A 17,369-nucleotide genomic window follows, 5' to 3' on the forward strand; every position below is an offset into this window, starting at 1 on the left:
CCTCAGTGACCCTCCAGACCGGTCAAGACGCTTGGGTTATGCACGCCTACCAGCAGAGGGAGACTGAGAACACAAAAACTGAACCAAGCACAAGCCAGCAGCCAACCCCCAAGCAGCCAGTAAATCTCAGTCTCCAGCAGAGGGTAGACGTGCAGCCTGAGCAGTCAGTCTGGTCTGGTAGGATTAGAGATTCTGATTTTAGTACCCTGTACTCAGAATTTGTGCTTCGGGGAAGCGGGTCTGGTGGGGCTCCCTGTTCCCCTAGGGGTTTGCACCCGTGTCCGGGTTTTGCCCCTGCTGTACCTTGTGTGAAGGCAGCCTGGTGCCTCGGCTCCTGTGCTACAGGAACCTTGAGAGCCTTAGCCCTTGTCAGTATATAGCAACTGGGCTGTTTGCTGTGTGTGTGAAAAAAAAAAAAAAAAAGAGAAACAGGAGTAAAAGGAGGAAAGCAAGCAGCAGACAGTGCTGTTCTGCATCAGAACATTTTGTTGTTTCTCATTTTGGGGGCTGGCAAGGGTTTTAGTGTGGTTTTGAGGAAGGGAGTAGAGCTGGGGCGATTTTGGCGGTTTGTGTGTGTACCGCTTTAAGTTTTAGCGATGTCGGCGGGAAAGGCGGCTCGTTGCCGTTCCTGCGCGCGTCGGGCGATTGAAATGCCCGGAGCTCCGTGCAAGTTTTGCGGTGAGCCTAAGCATTCTCTCTCTTCCCCTCTGGTTTTGTCTGCTGAGGTTTCGGGCGGCAGTAAGGGCCTCCCGGGGCCTGACTCAGGTTCTGGTGCGGTGGCGGCGGTCCCGATTTTGGCGGGAACTGCCGCCATCTTGGATTCAGCTCCTCTGGCGATCCCGGCCCAGCAGGTGGTGGAGGGCCCGGGACAGAATGTTGGGTGCTCTCCAGGGCCTTCGGGGGCTATGGGATTTCCACCAGAGTTTGTCTGGTCGATGTTTCAGGCCTGGCAGGCAGGTGCTTCTCAGCCGGATGTACAGAAGGGGGCAGCTCCTTTGGGGGTCAAGCGCCCACGGCTAGACTATGTGGAGGACCCTGATTTTTGTCTTTCCCTCCCTCGGAAGATGAGGGTAGTGGATTGGGTGATGAGTTCCCTTTAGACATTGATCCTGAAGAGGAGGGGTCCTTCCCAGGGGAGGATTCCTCGGTGGTAAGGATTTTTCCTAGGGATGAGCTTCCGGAGCTCATTGATCAAGTGATGTCTACGCTTAGGTTTGAGGCTCCTGAGCCGGTTGTAGCGGAGGTTAAGCAGATAGACCCTTTGGTTAAGGGCATTCGTAAGGCTTCTCGTTCTTTCCCTATGAATCAGGATCTGAGGGATATGATCTTACAGGAGTGGTCCTCTCCAGATTCAGCCTGTCGGGTGGTTAAAGCGATGGCGAGACTTTATCCTATTCCCCAAGACGATAGGGATTCTTTTAAATCTCCTACAGTGGATGCGGTGGTGACGGCAGTCACCAAAGCTACTGCCATCCCGGTTGATGAGGGTACTGCCCTCAGAGACCCTCAGGATAGGAAGTTGGAGTCTTTTGTTCGGCGAAGTTTTGATCTCTCGGCCTTGTCTCTGCAAGCCGCTCTATGTGGAGGTCTAGTGGCTCGGGCGTGTTTCCGTTGGGCTGAAAAGCTTCTGGATGGTCCCGCGCTGGACAGGGCTTCCGTGGTGCAGGAGTTAGCCAAGTTGGAGATGGGATCTTCCTTTCTGGCAGATGCTAGTTATGATTTGTTGAGGGCTTCGGCGAAGAATATGGCTTTGGTGGTTGGAGCTCGTCGGGCCCTGTGGCTTCGTGGATGGACTGCGGATGCGGCTTCTAAATCCAAGTTGTGTTCGCTTCTCTTTAAAGGGTCCATGCTTTTTGGAGAAGAGTTGGATAAATTGGTGCGTGGTCTTGGGGAGGCTAAGATTCCGCGGTTGCCAGAATTGCGACCTAGAGCAGGGGGTCGCGGCATGTCAGGGCGTGCTTGTTTGAAGGATGCCCGGCGCTATAGGCCAGGTAGGTTCAGTGCGGCGTTTAGAGGCAGATATTTTCAGCATACTCAGCCCTTTCGTGGGGGTCGTCGAGGAGGACGAGAGGTCTCGGGGAGAGCTCTGTCCTCCGGTCGTGCTTCTCAATGAAGGTTTGCGGGTCCAGCCTCTGGTGCGAGTAGGTGCTCGGTTGAGTCAGTTTATCAGAGGTGGGCCCATATCACGACAGACCAGTGGGTCCTCGAAGTGGTGCGAGACGGGTACGCCTTGGAGTTCGAAGAGTTTCTGCCAGATTTCTTTGTAGCCTACCCATTCCGCTCTCGGCTCAAGGCCAGGGCAATTCGGCAGACTCTCCGGCGGTTGATAGATTTAGGGGCTGTAGTTCCGGTGCCGGTTACAGAGAGGGGGACCGGTTGTTGTTCGATTTATTTTGTGGTTCCCAAAAAGGAGGATTCCTTCCGGCCTATTTTAGATCTAAAACGAGTCAACGGGGCGTTGAAGGTTCCCTCGTTTCGCATGGAAACGTTACGGTCGGTCATAGTAGCGGTTCATTCGGGAGAATTTCTCACTTCTCTGGATCTGACGGAAGCCTATCTGCATATTCCCATTCGGAAGGTGCATCACCGGTTTCTTCGCTTTGCGGTTCTAGGACATCACTTTCAGTTTTGTGCTCTGCCGTTCGGTCTGGCTACTGCGCCGCGTACTTTTTCCAAGGTTATGGTGGTAGTGGCGGCAGCTTTGCGGCAGCAAGGAGTATTGGTTCACCCATATCTCGACGATTGGCTGATTCGAGCCAAATCCTATCAGGAGAGTGTGGAAGCAACAGCGAAGGTAGTATCCGTTTTGGAGTCGCTCGGCTGGGTGGTGAACAGTGTCAAGAGTCATCTGGTTCCGTCTCAATCCCTAGAATATCTGGGGGTTCGTTTCGATACGGTGCGGGGCCTGGTGTTTCTGCCGCTCGTTCGGATTGCCAAGATTCAGGGGCTGATCCGTCAGTTTTCTGCCAAGCGGTCCCCGTCAGCTCACGGGTATCTTCAGATTTTGGGGCTGATGGCGGCATCAATAGAGGTGGTGCCGTGGGCCAGAGCTCACATGAGGCAGTTGCAGTCAGCGCTGTTGGATCGTTGGTCTCCGCAGTCTCAGAGTTTGGAGGTCAGACTATTCTTGCCGGAGGCGGTGCGAACCAGTCTGCGGTGGTGGCTTCATACTCCGAATCTGGAAAGAGGGATGCCCTTGGATTCTCCGGATTGGATTGTGGTGACCACAGATGCCAGTCTGGCAGGCTGGGGGGAGCACATTGTCTGGGTCAGGTGGCACAGGGTCTCTGGTCACCGGAGGAGACCCTCTGGTCAATCAATCGGCTCGAGACTCGGGCGATCCGGTTGGCGTTGCAGGCCCTGCAGTATCTTCTCGCCGGGAAGGCAGTTCGAGTTCTGTCCGACAATGCCACGGCGGTAGCTTACGTAAACCTTCAGGGGGCACAAAGAGTCGCGATGTAGCCGAGGAGACGGCAGAGTTGATGCAGTGGGCGGAGCTTCATCTGCAGAGTCTCTCCGCAGGTCATGTGGCCGGAGTGGACAATCTCCAGGTGGACATTCTGAGCAGGCACACTCTGGATCCAGGAGAGTGGTCGCTGCATCGTCCGCTGTTTCATCGGCTGGTGATGGAGTGGGGACTGCCGGTGGTAGATCTTATGGCAACAGCCAGCAATGCTCAAGTGCCCAGGTTCTTCAGTCGGAGGTGGGATCCTCGGTCCGAGGGGATCGATGCTCTGGTGCTTCTTTGGCCACCGCGTCAACTGTTGTATGTGTTCCCTCCTTGGCCTCTAGTGGGGCGCGTAGTTCAAAGAATAGAGCGATACGTCGGCACGGTGATCCTCGTGGCTCCGTATTGGCCACGTCGTCCGTGGTTCGGCGATCTAGTGCGGCTGGCGATCAAGGGTCCCCTGAGGTTGGACGGGTCGGTGGTGTTGGTGCAGGGCCCTATCGTAATGCCCGACCCGGTTCCGTTCTCGCTTACGGCCTGGCTCTTGAAAGGGACAGGTTGAAGAAGAAAGGGTTTTCAGCTAGAGTAATTGAGACTATGTTGCAGTCTCGTAAACAGTCCACGTCCTTTGCTTATGTTCGAGTGTGGCGGATTTTTGAGAACTGGTGTAGGGATCGTTCTTATTCTCCTTGGAACTCTTCTCTTCTGCAGGTGTTAGAGTTTTTGCAGGATGGGGTGGACAGAGGTCTAGCTCTTTCTTCTTTGAAGGTGCAGATTGCGGCCTTGGCTTGTTTCCGGGGTAGGATCCGGGGGGTTTCCTTGGCATCTGCTCCCGATGTGGTTCGGTTTTTGCGAGCGGTGAAGTTGATTCGTCCTCCTCTTCGTCCGGTGGTTCCGCCGTGGGATTTGAACTTGGTCTTGGAGGTTTTGGTGGGACCGCCCTTTGAGCCTTTGATTACAAGTACTTGGAAGGATCTGACTTTGAAGACAGTGTTTTTAGTGGCTATTACTTCGGCTCGGCGAGTTTCGGAGTTGCAGGCTTTGTCTTGTCGGGCGCCCTTTCTGACTTTTTCTAAGGAGAAGGTGTCTTTGAGGCCAGTCCCGTCTTTTTTGCCTAAGGTGGTCTCTTCCTTTCATGTGAATCAGGACATTTCTTTACCGGTTCTGGGAGATAGGTTCGGAGATTCTTCTCAGCGCCGTTTGGCTAAGCTGGATGTCCGTCAAGTTTTGCGTTCTTATTTAGTCAGGACGCGAGAGTTTGTCTTCGGATAGATTGTGTTGTATGGAGGACCTAAGAAGGGAGCTGCGGCTTCTAAGGTAACAATTTCCAGATGGTTGAAAGAAGCAGTTTCTTCTGCGTATTTGCTCAAGGGACGTAGGGTGCCAGAGGTACTAAAGGCACACTCGACCAGGGGAGTAGCTTCTTCCTGGGCAGAGAGTGGTTTAGTGCCGCCGCAGGATATTTGCAGGGCGGCGGTCTGGTCCTCGCTGCATTCATTTGTGAAGCATTATAGAATTGATGTGCAGGCCAGGCAGGGAGGCAGTGTTGACTTCTGGGGTGCAAAGTTCCCGCCCTTAGATGTTTACTGCTTTGGTACTTCCCAAGCGTCTTGACCGGTCTGGAGGGTCGCTGAGGAAGGTGAAATTAGATCTTACCTGCTAATTTTCTTTCCTCTAGACCCTCCAGACCGGTCAAGAACCCTCCCGCTGTGTATATTTCTGGTGCTTTGTCCTAGTGTGCTTGAGAGATGATTGATATGGACATTTCTATGTTGCTATTGCTGATAGGACTCTAAATTGGGAGCTTTGGGTTTCTGAAGTTCTGTTGTTTTCCTCTGGGTTTCAGAGAAGGACCGCAACGCTGTGGCGTTCGGTTATTTGAAGCACGTTACCAAGAATTGTTTCTGAGTACAGGGTTCTTTGACCTTTCGGGGTTATAGTTTAGGTTTTTTCATTGGTTGCGTTTTGCTTTGTTAAGGATTTACTGGCTGCTTGGGGGTTGGCTGCTGGCTTATGCTTGGTTCAGTTTTTGTGTTCTCAGTCTCCCCCTGCTGGTAGGCGTGCATAACCCAAGCGTCTTGACCGGTCTGGAGGGTCTAGAGGAAAGAAAATTAGCAGGTAAGATCTAATTTCACCTTGCTGCACGTCCATTTTCAGCAAAACTTTTAAAAAGGCATAATTTTAATTTGATCATTTTTGAAGTTCTTTTTTTAATATATATATTATTTTTTTGAGGTCTATATATATCTTGTACTCCTGGGTACTTTTTAAAAACTTTACCTTTTAGTATTTATTTTAAATCATTGTGATTTTTACTTTGTTCTTGTATGCAAATCATACAGAAGCTTCCAAATCTTGGTTGCTCTGATAAGTTTATTATTTATCATTTTTAGAGGGGCTGCTTTCACTTTGGTACATAAATAACATAAGTAATGCCACACTGGGAAAAGACCAAGGGTCCATCGAGCCCAGCATCCTGTCTACGGCAGCGGCCAAACCAGGCCAAGGGCACCTGGCAAGCTTCCTAAACGTACAAACATTTTATACATGTTATTCCTGGAATTATGGATTTTTCCCAAGTCCATTTAGTAGTGGTTTATGGACTTGTCCTTTAGGAAACCGTCTAACCCCCTTTTAAACTCTGCCAAGCTAACTGCGTTCACTTTCACCTTCAACTAGATTTTGGCAGCCTGTAATGATATGCATTTGGAGCACTGTGTTGTTGTTGTTTCTGAGCTTGCTTTTGGATTAAAATTCCTTAAGCATAGAATAGTGATATTTCTTATGACTGTTGTATAAGGCTGTTTCAGATTGATCCCTGTTGTGTAAATAGCAGCTTTGTTGTATAGATTGGAGACCCATGCTAATTGTTTTTTTTTCTGAAGATGCCCATACTAATTTGTCATTATTGGCAGTTACTCTTAAGTGGTTTATTTTGTGTTTAATGATTTTGTATTTTCTTGTAGTTTGTGTCAGGGGATGGATACTGTTATATACACAGCCTTATAAGTGCTTTAGGCAACTGCCTAGGTAAAGTTGTCACATGTTTGATGGGATTTATTTTATAATTGGGTGCTGTGTGTGTGTCATTTTTGAGCATATACGGTGGTGTAAGAAGACTGATCTCTCTTTCCTCTTACCGTTAGGTGGATTGTCTGTCTAGTTATACATTCAATTTGTCCCTGAAGCAGGCACTATTTTGTAAAGCGTTTTGGGCCTAATAATTCCACTTTGAATAAGGTTGTTTTTAATTAAAGGATTTTTAAAGAACTAGCTACTGACTCAATGTTTGCTGCTCTGTGTGTTTGATATGATTGGACTGCAGTATTTGGATCTCTGTTTGTTCATTACTCAAATCTAACACATTCAAATGTTTTAGCGTGGTGGACTAAAGGACTAGATGATGCATGTTTAAATAGAAAAGTTCTAAGTCTTAAGAAAAGTGAGAGAGAATGAGCCGAGCTGAAATATGAGGAAATATATCATTATTGACAGGGTGGTAAATTCATCAAATAACATACAAGCAGAGGTAGTTAGAAACCTATTCTGTGATAGAATCCAGGCATGCTTGGAACAGTTGCAAAGGGCAGTGTGAACATGGTTGAGAAGTTGGGTAAAAGACATGAGTGGAGTGACCTTGTTGTTTACCTTGCCAGAACTGTTAGGAAAGTTTATTGATGCACGGGTAAGTTATAAGTTAAATGAAGGTTGGTAGCAAAATTTGCTGTCTGTCCTAGCTATTGTGTTAAAGGGTGTTGCATTGAATATGCAAAGAAATTTTTTTTTTTAACATGACAAAATACAAATTTCCTCAGCGACCCTCCAGACCGGTCAAGACGCGTGGGTTATGTCCTCCTACCAGCAGAGGGAGACTGAGAAAACACTAAGCTTTTGAAGCCTGTATATATAACCTGTGCAGAACCTCCACTAGCCAGTATTTTCTCAGTCTCAGCAGAGGTAGCAGTTGACAGCCTGTGCAGTCTCCAATAATCTGGTGAGGTAGTTTGTCATTGGGTCGTAGGATTTTTTCCTTCCAAACTTTATTCTGTTGCAGTACCCTGTACGTGTGTGTGTAAAAAAAAAAAAAAAAAAGTGCTTTGGGGCCCTGGGTCTGGTGGGGCCCAGTTTTTCCCCCTGGGGTGTTACACCTATGTTTGGGTCCCTCCCCCTGTGCTGCTCTCTATTTCTGTTTGCTTGGCAGCTTTGTGCCTCGGCTGCTTTCTCAGTATTGTAGCCTTGAGTGCCTTACAATTCCCAGATGCCAGAGTTAGAGTACTGTGCCTTTAAGGTCAGTTATTCTATTTCGTTTGCTTGGCAGCTTTGTGCCTCGGCTGCTTTCTCAGTATTGTAGCCTTGAGTGCCTTACAATTTCCAGATGCCAGAGTTGGAGTACTGTGCCTTTAAGGGCATTTATTTCTTTATTTTCAGCGGACCGAACGGGGGTTTCGATTCCTTGCTGGAACGAGAGAGCAGCGCTTTCTCCAGTGCTTTTGCAGTGTGAGTGAGTTTTTGGTTTGGCGCGTTGGTGGAACAGCTTTTCCCTTCCCTCGTGGTTTATGGCGGCCCAGCTCCTCCGATGTCGCGCGTGCTCGTGGTGAGGGGTAGAGGCGCCGGGCGCTCAGTGTAGCTTTGCGGTGCACCTATAAAGGTGGCTGCGGCACCCCCCCGACTTGACCGCGGAGGGATCGATGGTGTCGGGAGTCTCCGGGTCAGCGGGAGCGTAGGCAGGGCCGCTGTCAGCGGGAACAGTTTCGGCGGGAACAGCCGCCATCTTGAGTCTGACGCGGCCCGTGGAGCCGGCTGGTTTTGGGCCTGCGGCCTCCGTTTTTGGCACAAAAGGGCCTAATGACGGTCCAGGAATGGTGGGCTTTCCTCCAGATTTTGTCTGGACGCGGTATCAGGCCTGGAGATCGGGACCCCCCCCCCTCCCCCCCCCCCCCCCCAATTGGAAGAGGGGGCTATTTCCGTCTTGCCTGAGAGACCACGGTTAGAGTGGTCAGAGGACAGGCAATGTTTTTCTCCTGTAGCTGCAGAAGCTGCGCTTAGTGATCTGGGGGAGTCAGATGGAATTGACGGCTCTCAGGAGCAGGATTGTTGGATTCCTGGAGAGGATCCTTCAGTAGTGCGGATTTTCCATAGAGATGAGCTGTCAGAACTCATAGATCAGGTGTCGTCCACCCTTCAGTTTGGTCCTGAGGTGGCTTTGGGGAAAACTGTCTAGGATCCGTTGGTGAAGGGCATTCAGCGTCAGGCGTGATCCTTCCCTATGAACAAGGATCTCCGGGAGATGATTTGTCAGGAATGGGATTTGCCGTGTAAGGTGGCAAAGGCAATGGCGAGGCTTTATCCCCTCCCTCAGGACGATAGGGATTCCTTTAAGGCTCCCACGGTAGATGCAGTAGTGACGGCAGTAATTATAGCTACGGCTATCCCGGTTGATGGAGGAACGGCCCTCCGTGATCCTCAGGATAGGAAGTTGGGATCTTTTCTCAAGCGTAGTTTTGTTTTGTCGGCTCTAGCCCTGCAGGCCTCGGTTTGTGGGGGGTCTGGTAGCTCGGGCATGTTTTCGTTGGGCCGAGAAGCTCCTGGATGATTCGGTAGATGTTGGTTCTTCTGGGGGTCAGGAGTTAGCCGACTTGGACATGGGTTCATCCTTTTTGTCTGAGGCTTTTATGATTTGTTGCCTACTTCAGACAAAAATATGGCTATGGTTGTGGGTCTCTGCCACTTAAGGGAGCTATGCTCTTTGGAGAAGATTTGGACAAGTTAGTGTGAGGTCTTAGTGATACCAAGGTTCTATGGCTTCCAGATTTTCGGTTCAAGGCAGGGGCCAGAACTAGTTCCTCTCGGGGACGGTTTAGGGAGGCTCAGCGGTATAGGCCGGGCAGATCGAGTGGGACCTACCCCTTGCTGTCTGTTTGTCCAATTTAGATTGTAAGCTCTGTTGAGCAGGGACTGTCTTTTCATGTTAATTTGTACAGCGCTGCATAAGTCTAGTAGTGCTATAGAAATGTTTAATAGTAGTAGGACCTCTAGGGGTCGGTTTTTCCAGCGCACACAGTTCTTTCGTGAGAGTCGTCGCGGAGGGTGTGGCTTTTCCGCGGGAGGTTAGTATTCAGGCCACAATTCCCAATGAAGGTGTGCGGGCTCAGGCTCTGGTGCATGTTGGGGCTCGGCTGAGTCTGTTTTACCAGAGTTGGGCCCAAATCAGGTCAGATCAGTGGGTTCTCAAGGTGTTTCGAGGCGGATGTGCGCTGGAATTCGAAAGCTGTTCTCCCGAAGTGTTTCTGGAATCCCTCTGTCGGTCTTGGAGCAAGAGGGCAGCAGTGAGGGACACTCTGCGGTGGCTGCTCGCGTTGGGAGCCGTGGTTCCTGTTCCTTCAGATCAGCAACGCTCAGGGTGCTATTTGATCTATTTTGTGGTCCACAAGAAAGAGGACACTTTTCGTCCCATTTTGGATCTCAAAAGGGTCAATGCGGCACTCAAGGTGCCCTCTTTCCGGATGGAGACGTTGCGGTCGGTCACTGGTGCGGTCAGGAAAGGAGAGTTTCTCACTTCCCTGGATTTGACGGAAGCTTATCTTCACTTTCCTTTGTGCAGCCTTTTGGTTCCAAGTTACAGGGTCCGATTCGTCGGTTCCTTGCAGAGAAGGCGCCGACGGCCCGTACTTATCGTCAGGTCCTGGGCCTGATGGCGGCGACCATAGAGGTAGTTCCGTGGGCCAGGGCGCACATGCGTCAGGTACAGTCAGCTCTGCTCAGTCGTTGGTCCCCTCTGTCGCAGGACTTGGAAATGTGTTGTCCGCTGTCGGTGGCCCCTCGTCTCAGTCTCCGCTGGTGGCTCAGTCCGCGCAATTTGGGAAAGGAATGCCGTTGGAGTCCCCACAGGGGCTGGTAATGGTCACGGATGCCAGTCTGCAAGGTTGGGGGGCACATTGTCTCAGTCAGGTAGCTCAAGGCCGGTGGTCTCGGGCAGAAGCAGAGTGGTCCATCAACCGGCTGGAAACTCGGGCCATTCGGGTGGCGCTCCAGGCCTTGACGTCGGTGGTTCGCCACAAGGCAGTCCGAGTGCCCTGTGACAATGCCATGGCAGTAGCATATGTCAACCGTCAAGGGGGGAACAAAGAGCCTTGGCGGCGCAGTTGAACTCATCTTCAGGCTCTCTTGGCAGCGCATGTGGCCGGGGTAGGTCACATAGATGCAGATTATCTCAGCAGGCTCACTCTAGATCCCAGAGAGTGGTCTTTTCTTCGGTCAGTGTTCCAGTGAGTTGTGTTGGTCTGGGGACTTTCGGTGATCTTAGGGCAACGGCTCGCTATGTGCAAGTTCAGAGATTTTTTTTTTTTTTTTTCAGTCGCTGAAGAGACCCTTGAGCGGAGGAAATCGACACTCTTCTGTTGCCTTGGCTTCGGGAGTGACTGTATGTGTTTCCTCTGTGGCTGTTAGTCGGTCGAGTAATATAGCGCATCGAACATCACTCCGGTCGGGTGATTCTGGTAGCTTCGGATTGGCAGCGTCGACCATGGTATGGAGACCTGGTGCGGTTGGCAGGGGCGGCGGCCCTGCCTTTGTTGGGATCAGTTCTGTGTCCAGGCCCGATAATCATGCCGGATCTGGCTCGGTTTTCGCTTATGGCTTGGCTCTTGAGCGGCACAAGTTGAAGAAGAAGGGGCTTTCGTCCAGTGGCTTTGCTACGATGTTGAGTTGCCGTAGACGATCCACTTCCTTGGCGTATGTCCGGGTTTGGAGAATCTTTGAGCACTGGTGTGAAGACCATCGAGTTCGGCCGTTTCACTCTTCGGTGGCGGAAGTTTTGGAATTTTTGCACGATGGTGTTGATAGAGGTCTGGCCTGGTCTACACTGAAGGTTCAGGTGGCAGCTTTGTCATGTTTTCGTGGGAAGCTTCAGTGAAAGTCCTTCGCGTCTGTGCCTGAGGTAGTGCGTTTTTTGAAGGGTGTTAAGTTGCTGCGTCCGCCTCAGTGACGGATGGTGCCTCCGTGGGATTTGAAGCTAGTTTTGGATGCTTTGATCAGGCCTCCGTTTGTGCCTCTGGTATCGGCATCTTGTAAGGATTTATCTTTAAAGGCGGTCTTGTTGGTGGCGATTACTTCAGCACGGAGTGTTTCAGAGCTTCAGGCTTTGTCTTTTAGGGAACCATTTTTGTCCTTTCTGAGGGAAAGGTTTCGTTGCGGATGGTGCTTTCCTTTTTTGCCCAAGGTGGTTTCCGAGTTCCATGTTAATCAGGTCATCTCTCTGCCAGTGTTGGGTGATATGGCTGGAGATTCGGAGCAGCGTGGTATTGCCAAGCTGGATGTCAGGAGAGTTTTGAGTTGTTATCTCTCTGGAACTCAGGACTTCAGAGCCTCTGACCGTTTGTTCGTTCTTCATGGTGGCCCAAAGAAGGGTGCAGCGGCTCCTAAGGTGACCATAGCACGGTGGTTGAAGGAGGCGGTTGCATCTGCTTACTTGGTGAAGGGTCCTGTGGTGCCTAGGGGCTGGTCTGCTCATTCCACTAGGGGAATGGCAGCCTCGTGGGCGGAGAATAGTATGATTTCTCTGTTAGATATTTGTCGGGCTGCGGTTTGGTTTTCGTTGCATTCCTTTGTGAAGCATTATAGGATTCCTGTGCATGCAAAGGACGAGGTGCGCTTTGGGGCAGCAGTTTTGACCTCTGGCCTTAGTAGGTCCCTCCCATAAGTTAGTTACTGCTCTGGTACGTCCCACGCGTCTTGACCGGTCTGGAGGGTCGCTGAGGAAGGTGAAATTAGATCTTACCTGCTAATTTTCTTTCCTCTAGACCCTCCAGACCGGTCAAGAGCCCGCCCTGTCTGTATTGGAGGCCAGGAGGTGTGTTTGTTGGATAATTCTTGGCTGCTGTAAATTGTTGTTTCTCTAATTGCAGACTGTTTATTTCTGTTTTGTGATAGGAGTCCGGGACAGGTGGGGCTCTTCTTTGATAGTCCACCTGTAGAAGCCCAACTGTTTTATCAAAGGCAAAGGAACATGTTTCCGTAAGAGCAAGCGGAAGATGTTTCTTGTTTTTGCAGTTTACTGTGACCACGTACAGGGTTGCTAGTTGTTGTTAGTGTTTTTTGTTTCTCTGCTTTGTCAGGGTTATACTGGCTAGTGGAGGTTCTGCACAGGTTATATATACAGGCTTCAAAAGCTTAGTGTTTTCTCAGTCTCCCTCTGCTGGTAGGAGGACATAACCCACGCGTCTTGACCGGTCTGGAGGGTCTAGAGGAAAGAAAATTAGCAGGTAAGATCTAATTTCACCATCTGCTTGTGCCATCTTTTTATGGGTTCGTACCCAGATGCTATACCTTTTCTGTTCTCCTCTTGGTTAAGTTTGTATCACCTTCCCTCCTGCTTCAGCAACTGATGAATAATGTGACCAACAGCCCCCAATTTCACCCTCCAACCCTTGGCACCTGATGTTCAAATCACCACCTTGGGATTGATCCCTCAGTGCCCCTTCTCCACCCCCATACAATAAAACTGTCAGGAATTATAGGTGCTCCTTCAAGTCCCTAGGGTTTGGTGTCTGTCCCATTCCTCCCCTCCCCACCCTCCCTCCACCCCCAAGACTCTGCTCCTACACCTGGCAGGTTTTCCTGTAACGAAGGGGCACTCCTGCCCTAACCATTTTATTTATTTATTGCATTTGTATCCCACATTTTCCTACCTATTTGCATGCTCAATGTGGCTTACATGTTTCCGTCATGGCGATAGCCATTTCCGGAGTGAGAGATATAAGTGGTATTACATTAGGGAATTTGATTAACATAGTAGATTAGCAGTCAAGTATAATGAGTTCATATTCGAAATAAGAGGTAGGGTGGTATTAAAGTGCATTCGTGGTAGAGGAGACCTTGGTAGTCATGTATAGAGTTAGGTTTTATCCAGTTCTGGCTTGGGTGTTGTCGTCTGGTAGTTAGGATGGATCATTGTGGTATGCCTTGTTAAACAAGCTAGTCTTCCGTGATCTCCGAAAGTTAGGTCAGGTATTTTTTTCATGGCGAATGGAAATGCATTCCATAGCTGCGTGCTTAAGTAGGAGAAGCTGGATGCGTATGTTGATTTGTATTTTAGTCCTTTGCAGCTTGGGTAGTGGAGGTCCAGGAAAGTGCGTGCTGATCTTTTAGTGTTTCTGGGTGGTAAGTCTATGAGGTCTGACATGTAGACCGGGGCCTCTCTGTAGATGTGAATCAGAGTGCAGATTTTGAACGTAATATGTTCTTTAAGTGGGAGCCAGTGTAGTTTTTATCTTAGGGGTTTTGCACTTTCGTATTTCGTTTTTCCAAATATGAGTCTGGCTGCTGTATTTTGGGCTGTTTGGAGCTTCTTGATGACTTGTTCTTTACATCCGGCACAGAGTGCATTACAGTAATCTAGGAGGCTTAGCACCATTGATTGTACCAGGCTGCAAAATATTTCTCTTGGGAAGAAAGGTTTTACTCTTTTGAGTTTCCACATTGATTGGACCATTTTCTTTGTTGTGTTTTTCGCATGGCTTTCTAGTGTGAGATTTCGGTCAATTGTGACTTTTCAGGGAATCTGAAACGGGGAGGGTATAGTTTGGGGTGTTTATGGTGGCGGGTTTGCTCGTGTTGTGATGAGAGAATGAGACATTGTGTTTTTTCTGCGTTAAGTTTTAGTTGAAATGCATCCGCCCATGAGGTCGACTTGGAGGCTGTGATTGATTTTGTTAGTGATTTCTTTTAGCTCATGTTTAAGCAGGATGTGACGTCATCTGCGTAGATGGAAGGATTGAGGCCTTGGTTGGATAGCGATTTGGCCAGAGGGGTGGTATCATTAGGTTGAAAAGGGTCAGTGAGAGCGGTGATCCACGGGGTACTCCGCATTCTGCTTTCCATGGTGTTGATGTCTTCGAGTTAGATATCCCTTGGTATGTTCTTGTGGTTAGGAAGCCTTTGAACCAGTTAAGAACGTTTCCTCTGATCCCGAAGTATTCTAGGATGTTTAATAATAATATATGACTGGCCATGTCGAACGCACTGGACATGTCAAATTGTAGTAGAAGTATACTGTTGCCAGTTGCAATTGCTTGTTTGAATTTGGTTAGCAGAGTGATTAGCACTGTTCCAGTACTGTGGTTGGATCGAAATCCTGACTGAGATTCTTGTAGAATAGAGAATTTGTTTAGGTATTTGATAAGCTGCTTGGTTACCATACTTTCCATTAGTTTGGTTGTCAGAGGGATAGATGCTACCGGGCGGTAATTGGTTATGTCGCTTGTTTTTTTTCTTTGTCTTTAGGTATTGGGGTAAGTAGAATGTTTCCTTGATCCTTTGGGAAGAGTCCGTGTTGTAACATATAGTTCAGGTGCGTCATGAGGTCTGTTATGAATCGTTGAGGGGCAGATTTTGTTAGGTTACTGGGGCAAATGTCCAATTTGCAGTGGGACTTGGCGAACCTGTTGATCGCTTGAGTGACGGTCTTGTCAGTGAGTGTGGCGAAGTTTGTCCATATTCGGTCTGCTGAATATTGGTCGGGGTTTGGGTCTAGACAATCAATGATTTTTTTGTAATCGGTGGTATTGAGTGGTAATGTGAGTCGTAGCTTTACAATTTTCTCATTGAAGTATTTAGCAAGGTTGTCTGCTGATGGGGTGTCTGTGTTAGTTGTGATCGGTGTGGTATCTAATAATTTATTCACGAGTTGGAAAAGTTTGTGCGTGTCTTTGTAGTCTGGCCCTATTTTAGTTTGGTAATATGATCTTTTGGTTTGTCTAATTGCATATTTGTATTTTCTTTGCGTTTGTTTCCATGCATTAAGTTAAAATGGTGATGTCTTGAGTGGCATTAAAAATAAAAAAATTATCGTCTACTCCAGACCATTCCAGACAAGTGGGTAATATACTCTCCTACCAGCAGAGGGAGACTGAAAACTAGTGACTCCTCTAAAAAAGGACTGTGCAACCCTAACCTGTTCAGTATTAGTCTCCCAGCAGAGGTAGGTGAGTTTGTGCAACCCAGTCCCCCTTTAATTTTGTTGGGTGCGGCGGTTTTTGGCCCCATTTAGCTTGGTTCTAAATTTTCATTCTGGGTAGGCTCTTGGCTTCTGGTTTGATTTTTGAGGACATTTGAATTAAAAAATAAATAAAGTACAGAAGGAGCAGAAGGGAAAGAAAAGCAATTTTAGGGCTCTTGGGCCTCAGGCTTTGGCTCCTGCATCTTGGTGGGAGTGCACACTCCAATCTTCGGGTTCCTCCTCCCCGCCTTGCCTGGGAGGGGTTCCTTGAGGGGATCTTGGACTGGAGGTGAGCACTGTGTACTGTAAAGGAAAAAAAAACTGGAGCGGTAAGCAGTTTAACAAAAAATAAAAGCCGCAGTGGCGCCTTTCAGTGCCAGTCAGTGCAGCTGCTGGATTCTCTGTGGCAAGGGAGTATATAGGCGGTGGGACACATTTTGCTGGTCTGCATGTCGTTGCAGGTTGAGGAGGTCTGCCAGTGCATGGCCTGTTCAGCACGCCGCAGGTCTCCGCACACAGCGGCCTTTGCCACATCTGTGAAGAGCCCGCTCCAGTTCTCAAGGTAGAGCCTGAATTGTGTGTCCCAGAAGTGGGATCGGAGGCTCTGAGATTGCTGCAGGAGACCGCAGTGGAAGATGCTGCTTCAGCATGTTCGGGCTCTGACGCAGCAGTGATGGGAACGTCTGCCATTTTGTCTCTCGCGAATCATGTGATAATCAGGAATGCCTCCTGTACTTGTTAGGCAAGATGCCCCTACAGTTTCTTTGGCATTTTCACCAGAATTTGTCCTGTTGCATCAGGCATATTGCCTGAAGCGAAGTCTGCCTCTAGAGTCTTTTGGGGGGGGGGGGGGGGGGGGGGGGCAAGTGGGCAATAGAGACATAGCTAGGTCATCTTGAGGTGTTGGTGGTGTTGCTGATACCTAAGAAGGCCCAGAGGATGATTTGAAGTAGGTGCAGTCCCTGAGTTCAGAGCCTATGCTGGAGGAAGAGCACGTTCAAGGTGTCTCTTGGGATGAGGAGACTCTAGCGGACCCTTCGGCGGTCCTTTTAGGGGAGAATCTGTCAGTGGTGCAGATTTATAGGCGCCAGAAGTTGTTTGGACTTTTAAAGGAGGTTCTTGAAGTACTAAAGATTTGAGGATCCTCAGGTGACCTGGAAGGGTGGACCCCCTTTTGAAGGGTGTTTATAGTCCTCCTCAGACTATTCTTTACCATGAGAACCTGAAGGAGCTATGGCTCCGGATTCTCCTTTACATATTGGTCAGGTGATGGCTCGGCTTCACCAGCTCCCCTTGTCAGATCTAGAATCTTTTAAGGTTCCTAAGATAGACTCTCTGGTAACAGCAGTTATCAAGAAGACAGCTAGTCCCATGGAAGGAGGGCTGGCTCTCAAAGATCCTCAAGATTGTCAAATGGAGGCGCTCCTGAAGTGTTCCTTTGAGGTGTCGGCCTTGGATTTGCAAGCAGCTATTTGTGGGGGATATGTGGGTCAGGCCTGTTTTCGGTGGGCCGAGGGATTGCCACTCTCCGGCTACCTCTTCGGATGTGGTCAGTTTGGAACTGGGTACAGCTTTTCTGGCAGATGCCTTGTATGACTTGGTCTTTGCTTCTGCAAAGAACCTAGCCCTGGTGATAGAGCAGAGATTTTTGTGGCTCCAGAATTGGGCAGCGGATGTAGCTTCCAGGGTCTATTTGAGTTGGCTCCCATTTAAGGGCACGTTGCTCTTCAGAGAGGAGTTGGAGAAGTTGGTTAAGAGCCTGGTAGAGGGCCTAGGCTTCCAGAGGATAGGTCGAGATTGTCTTCGGGAATTTGGGTGGTATCGACCTGGTAGAGGTACAGGGTCACAGTGGGCTCGTTTTTTTGAATAGAGGCCAGTCTTTTCAGTCCTTCCTTTCAAGGCAGTAGAAGAGGGGGCTGTGAGGGC

At 49.3% G+C, this 17,369-nt stretch overlaps 1 protein-coding gene across 1 annotated transcript in view; it reads left to right on the top strand.

The window, feature by feature from the left end:
• Positions 1-1,375: 1,375 nt before the first annotated feature.
• Positions 1,376-17,369, top strand: part of MAML1 (mastermind like transcriptional coactivator 1) — a 244,824-nt gene continuing 228,830 nt past the window's right edge. Inside the window, 3 exon segments of the mRNA XM_030213414.1 lie at positions 1,376-1,991; positions 2,871-3,115; positions 4,160-4,247. Coding sequence (XP_030069274.1) covers positions 1,376-1,991; positions 2,871-3,115; positions 4,160-4,247 — 949 coding nt within the window.

This window comes from Microcaecilia unicolor, chromosome 8 (assembly GCF_901765095.1).
Source record: "Microcaecilia unicolor chromosome 8, aMicUni1.1, whole genome shotgun sequence".
NCBI classification, from domain to species: domain Eukaryota; kingdom Metazoa; phylum Chordata; class Amphibia; order Gymnophiona; family Siphonopidae; genus Microcaecilia; species Microcaecilia unicolor.